The following is a 307-nucleotide window of genomic DNA, read 5'->3' on the forward strand; positions in this document are numbered from 1 at the left end:
TTCTGACCTTGTGTCTGTTGTCTTTGCAGGAAGCGGGGGGCGAGCAAGCTCAACAAGAAGCTAAGCAGAGGTGACTCATTATTATACATCTATGGACAATTGTATGAAGCCCTATTGCCACTTATTACTAACAGAGCCTAGATGGATCCTGTCAGGGTCTTTAAACGAACCTCCTCCACCACCAGCTAGTACACCCCCGCTCCAGCCTTCTACCCCACCTTTGTTCCAACATTACCACCTCCATAAGCTTCTAAGGCATTCCGACCCTTCTGGAAGTGGAGATTGCATTGTTAAACAACCCCCCCTG

The 307-nt window shown here is 48.5% G+C and overlaps 1 protein-coding gene across 1 annotated transcript in view; it reads left to right on the forward strand.

Annotated features, from left to right (window-relative positions):
• PDCD5 (programmed cell death 5) overlaps nucleotides 1-307 on the forward strand; it is a 7,159-nt gene that overhangs the window by 372 nt on the left and 6,480 nt on the right. Inside the window, exon 2 of the mRNA XM_018570011.1 lies at nucleotides 30-70. Within this exon, the coding sequence (XP_018425513.1) occupies nucleotides 30-70 (41 nt within the window). The remainder of the gene's footprint in view (nucleotides 1-29; nucleotides 71-307) is intronic.

This window comes from Nanorana parkeri, unplaced genomic scaffold (genome assembly GCF_000935625.1).
Source record: "Nanorana parkeri isolate BGI_ZX_2015 unplaced genomic scaffold, ASM93562v1 scaffold1441, whole genome shotgun sequence".
NCBI classification, from domain to species: domain Eukaryota; kingdom Metazoa; phylum Chordata; class Amphibia; order Anura; family Dicroglossidae; genus Nanorana; species Nanorana parkeri.